The sequence below is a fragment of the Anolis sagrei genome, chromosome 7 (assembly GCF_037176765.1).
Source record: "Anolis sagrei isolate rAnoSag1 chromosome 7, rAnoSag1.mat, whole genome shotgun sequence".
Taxonomy (NCBI): Eukaryota; Metazoa; Chordata; class Lepidosauria; order Squamata; family Dactyloidae; genus Anolis; species Anolis sagrei.
Genome location: NC_090027.1, coordinates 24,395,913 through 24,401,460, shown reverse-complemented (window position 1 = coordinate 24,401,460; position 5,548 = coordinate 24,395,913). Strand labels below are relative to the sequence as shown.

Sequence of the window (5,548 nt, the reverse complement as noted above, 5' to 3'; positions counted from 1 at the left end):
CGTCTGGCGGATTCAAGTTGCTAACCTTCAGATAAGCAGTTCAGCCAACCTTCAGGTCAGCAGTTCAGCAGCACAAGGGTTTAACACTTTGCGCCACCACAACGTAACAAAGAATGATCAGTGAAATGTAAGAGTTTGAGGTGTAAATTATCACCAGTATCTTGTTCCAAAAATACCAGAAATCTCAGGGAAAGTTTCATTTGGGAGGGACAGTTTTTTTTCCTAGGAGGACAAAGCCCTCATTTCGCTCCCTAAAGCGGCTCCAAGGAGAATCCAGTAGAAGTTATGGAGAGTTGTTGCACTTTGGCCTGTAGGCTTTGTTTATTTTCTCCCCACCCCTCTGCCTTTCAAGCAGCCATAGTGTGAAATTTGCTGCAACTCGGCAGAAGTATGGCTGGTGCTGGACCAGAAAAGGGCCTTGGGGATTTCCTCCAGGGGAAAGGAGGCACTAAGTGACGTCTTTGTGAGCTCCAGAGAGCAACGGAGGCACACCTGCCTCATTTAGGAATCTCATTTAGGAGGAAGAGGCTAGTATTCTGGAGAAAAGCTGTTCCTCATTGGATCAAGCTAGAGCAGCCCCAGATTTATCCTTCGGTGCTTTCTAATCCGCTGAGCTGATCATGACAAAAGCTGGAAACCCTGTTGGAAGGAGAGGCAGGTTCAAATCCTCATGCGCATCAAAAAGGGGACTTTGACCGGGTCACTTACCATCTCTGTCCCTCTAATCTCACAGGGACAGCAGGCTGGGAGAGAGTCAGGTATTTATTTATGCTCCCTGGTGGGGGGAAAACAGCATGTCAATAAATAAGTTGATGTCAATAAATAAGTCGACATGGGGCCTAAGAATGGATAAACCAGGGAGAACAGTGATCCAAAACAACTGGATTCACACCATTGTTTACGTGTTGCAGCCTCCTGCTTCCAGCTGTCAGGTGAGACAGGTCGCCATTGGCACTTCCTAGTGGGATGTTTCAGCGCAATATATGCACCACGAAGAAAGTGATAGTTAGTTCCGTCTGCTGTAGCAGCTGGTCCCAGGCTTTCCATGCGGAAAGGTGTGCTTAGCATGTTTTGTGTAGTCTAATGGTTCCTTTCCTTTCCAGTGGACATTTTTTTAATGTTCTTGATAATATAATTATAGATGAACGTTTGTAGTTTTAGCTGTATCTGTTTTGACTTTTGAATTAATTTTTTTTATTTTGATATATGAAAAGCATATAAGTTTACATAATATTTCCAAGTAAAGAGGGGAAACAATTCAATTTAAGAAAAGTAGGAAATAATGAAAGGGGAGGGAGAGTAAAAAAGAAGAGAGAGAAAAAAGGTGATTCTAATTCTTCGCGGGTTTAACTTTGTAATCTGTTTGATCTTCCAGGTTATAGCAGATGTGAAGAGAGAAAAAGAATCAATTTTAAAAAGTGTCCAAACCCGGGGTCTTACCACTCTTGTGTCCCCTTTTATTGTATTATATGTCACCTGGTCACACGCAGAATTATTTTTAAATTTTTTAATTAGTACATTTGGCCCTGCCATAGGTTTTTAAATGTAGTTGTGTTATTGTTAATGTTTATGAGTTTTATTTATTGTTTGTATTAATGTTTCTATTGTTTTTATTGTTGTATTGTGGGCTCTGCCTCATGTAAGACGCACCGAGTCCCTTGGGGAGATGGTAGCGGGGTACAAATAAAGTTTTTTTATTATTATTATTATTGGTTAATTTTCTTTATTTCTTTTTTCTATGTATATCTCCACTTGTGACCAGTCTGTTTGTTTAATCGGGTCACCTGTGTTCCTCTTTATTAAAAAGGTTAATTTATCAATGTCTTTAATTTCATTTATTTTTGTTATCCGTTGGTCTCTTTCCGGTATTTCCCTCTGTTTCCACATTTTCGCATATACTATCCTAGCGGCTGTCATTAAATACATAAACAGAATGTCTTCATTCAAGTCTAGTTTAATGTCCCCATCAGTAATTCCTAATGGGAAATACTCAGGGTTTTTTGGAAAAAAAATTGAGAAGATTTGTTGGCAGCCTTCATGAATTAATTTCCAGTATTTCTGAGCTTCCCTACAAGTCCACCAAAGGTGATAGAAGCTCCCTTCATGTTCATTATATTTCCAACAGTTTTTGGAGGTATTTTTGTACATTTGATTTAACTTTTTTGGTGTAATGTACCACCGGTGGAACATTTTTAACCAGTTTTCCTTTAAATTGGATGCGTATGTATAGTTTAATTTTTTGTTCCACATTCATTCCCGATCTGCCAGCGATATCAACCTTCTAAAATTTTCTGACCACTTTAACATGCAATTTTTATTACCTCCCCTTCTGTCGACCATACAAGTAGTTTAACATAAATGTTCTGTTTTTTCTGTTTTTTCTGTTCTGACTTTTATAAGCCACCTTAGATTCTACTTCTGGTGCTGTGTGTGTATATGCACACACAAATATATAAGAGGGTAATGGGGTTCTGTGTGGGAAATTAGGCCCAATTCTATTGTTGGTGTGGTTCAGAATGTTCTTTGATTGTAAGTGAACTATAAATCCGGGCAACTACAACTTCCAGGTGTCAAGGTCTAGTTTCCCCAAACTCCACCAATGTTCACATTTGGGCATATTGAGTATTCATGCCAAGTTTGGTCCACCATTGTTTAAATCCACAGTGCTCTCTGGATCTAGGTGAACTACAACTCCCAAACTCAAGGTCAGTGCCCACCAAACCCTTCCAGTATTTTCTGTTTGGTCAAGTTTGTGCCAAGTTTGGTTCAATTCCATCTTGGGTCACCTTCCTCTGGACACATTCCAGTTTGTCAATGTTTCCCTTCAATTGCTTTGCCCAGAACTGGACACAGTGTGATTCCAGGTATGGTCTGACCAAGGCAGAATAGAGGAGTAGCATGACTTCCCCGGATCTAGACACTAGACTTCTATTGATGCAGGCCGACATCCCATTGGATGTGTTTTTGTTCACACTTCAGAGCCTTTTGAGATGTAGCAGGATCTAACATATTTTTGGCTCCCCATTGTCAAGCTCATCCTAAGTGGCAACTGGTGCTCTTCACATTATTTTTCCTTTCTCATTCTATGTTCCGCTTGTGGCTTACAAACATCTTGCGTTGATTTTACCCTTGTGTTGTACACGTCTTTGTGAGCCACCTACAATTATACTGTCACTTCCCCCATCATGTACAATGATTTTCTTGTTTTTCAGGCAACTTCCTTAAAGCAAAAACGCTTTTGCTGAAGCAGCTTGGGAGACCTGCCTTGTAGTGGAATCCAAAAAGTGAAGAAATGCACAAGGTGTTGTGAGTGAACCAAAGGTGCCTTGGAACAAAAATCCCCTGAAAAGGCCAGAGCCAAAGCATAACACTCTGTCAGCGCATGGTTCCTCAGCCACTTCCCTTCCAAGAGATTCAGAGATGATTGGGGCCTGTTTGTTGCTCTTGCTTTTCAAATTGTGCCAGGTCTGCCTAGAAGAGGAACTGAAAATCCCCAAAGGTTTGGATGGCCTACAGGAAAGAAACCATTCTTGGGCCATAAGCAAAGACTGGAGGCAGCGACTGCCCCAGAGCATCATTATTGGGGTGCGGAAAGGGGGCACGAGAGCTCTGCTGGAGATGCTAAGCTTGCATCCCCAGGTGGCAGCTGCCCATTCGGAGGTCCATTTCTTCAACATGGAAGAGAATTACAGCAAAGGATTGGACTGGTACAGAGCACAGATGCCAGTTTCAAGCCCTGCTCAAATCACTGTGGAAAAGACGCCGGCTTATTTCTCTTCTCTGAAGGCTCCAGAAAGGATCCATGCTGTGGACAGCTCCATGAAGCTCCTTCTGATTGTGAGGGATCCCGTGGAAAGGCTAGTGTCGGATTACACCCAGATTCTCCACAACCGCAAGGCTCGCCACAAGCCTTTCCAGGCCCTGGAGCAGGTGTTGTGGAAAGGTCAGGAACTCAACACCCAGCACAAGGCCCTGCAGCGCAGCCTCTATGCCCGGCACCTGGTCCAGTGGCTGGAGATCTTCCCCCGAAATCAGATCCACATTGTTGATGGGGGCAGCCTCATCCGGGAGCCACTCTCTGAAATGCGCCAAGTTGAGCGCTTCTTGGGATTGCAACCCTTCTTAGGGCCAGGCAACTTCTACTACAACCAGACCAAGGGGTTCTACTGCTTGCAGGCAAGGGGGCTTCAGCACTGCCTGGACCAGTCTAAAGGGCGGCCCCATCCAACAGTCGACGAGCTGCTCCTGGAGCAACTCTGCACCTACTTCAGCAAACACAACGAGGACTTCTTTGCTATGGTGGGACAGACATTCAACTGGTGCTGAGGCTTACTAGAGTATTCTAATACTGTAGTGACCAAGGAGAAAATGCCCATGAGCTCAGGAAAAGGACTGGCTCTAATCCTAGATGGGCCAAAAGTCACCAAGGGAGTTCAATACTTAATAATAATGTACTTTGGCACCCTCAGTAACATGCAGGCTACATATTGGGAAATCCCAAAGTATGAAGGACTTTTCAGTATAATCACCAGGCACTTTTCTCTGATCCACCATGTCCTATAGAGATGTCTATCCTGAAGGTGCTATACTGAGGCTAAAGAAGAGTCAGCCAACAACTGCTCAGCAATTGTACGCTGGGCCCAAAGGAAAGGATAAAAAGCCATCTTCCCTTGGTATATAACTTTCAACATCTGAACACTGCGTGATTCTACTTGTCTTCAGCAGAGGGCAGTGTCTCTTCGCAAGATAAAAGGGCTGTGGGTACTGGTCTTGTGCATTTATATAGAACAGTGGTTCCCAACCTTTTTTGACCAGGGACCACTCTTCAACATTAGTACCAAAAGGGTTAGAGTTTTTGGTCAACTTTTGATTCAGTTTGGTTATTTGGGGTACTGATTCAGAAAATTGCATTGGATAGACCACATCAGCGCTAGTTTCTAATACAGAACATATGCCATCCAGTAGTCGCCATCAGCTCACCCTTAGAAAACCATATTAAATAAGCCTCGGCACTGTAAGAGGGTTGCATGAGACCAGTTGCTCTTGTTGCAAGGCAAGGCCACGGAACATATTTTGGTTCTTGCGGACCACTGGTGGTCCCTGGACCATAGATTGGGAACCCCTGAGATAGAATCACTGTTTCTGTTTGTTTCATTCATAAGGCCCCATTTTTGTTTTCGTGCACCTCTCCCGAAAATAGGCATCTTTCCAAATGAGCTTTTTCATCCCAGATCCAACAAAACCAATATTTTTGTCCCATTGGCGGCAATGGACGGGCTTCTCACACTCCCCTTCCCCTCAGCTTTAGGCACTGGTAAGCGTGGGTGCTTTTCTGGGCCTGCATGCAACACACGCTGTATGTGTGGCGTGCAGGAGAGTGCGTGTGTGGCTTGTGGGCCCAGAGCACCCGCACGGGCCTGCAACCGAATTCTGAAAATTAGGCCACCAAATGGTTACCATTCCCACTTTCCTTGCGTTTCACTGATATTTTCATACCGGGAGAGTTGCCATACGAATGAAACAGTATGAAAACACAAATTAAATGGCT

At 43.7% G+C, this 5,548-nt stretch overlaps 1 protein-coding gene across 2 annotated transcripts; it reads left to right on the top strand.

The window, feature by feature from the left end:
* Nucleotides 1-356: 356 nt before the first annotated feature.
* On the top strand, nucleotides 357-4,855 carry LOC132782595 (heparan sulfate glucosamine 3-O-sulfotransferase 1-like). Of its 2 annotated transcripts, none has more exons than XM_060787427.2 (2): nucleotides 357-758; nucleotides 3,213-4,855. In XM_060787427.2, the coding sequence occupies exon 2, from the start codon at nucleotides 3,421-3,423 to the stop codon at nucleotides 4,324-4,326; it is 906 nt and encodes a 301-aa protein (XP_060643410.2). In that variant the 5' UTR covers nucleotides 357-758; nucleotides 3,213-3,420; the 3' UTR covers nucleotides 4,327-4,855. The 2 variants fall into 2 exon arrangements, with proteins under 2 accessions (XP_060643410.2, XP_060643409.2); XM_060787426.2 differs by having other exon boundaries at nucleotides 357-932.
* Nucleotides 4,856-5,548: the final 693 nt, after the last annotated feature.

Excerpts from the sequence above, each read along its gene's own strand:
- LOC132782595 (XM_060787427.2), top strand. The coding sequence starts at position 3,421 with ATGATTGGGGCCTGTTTGTTGCTCTTGCTTTTCAAATTGTGCCAGGTC.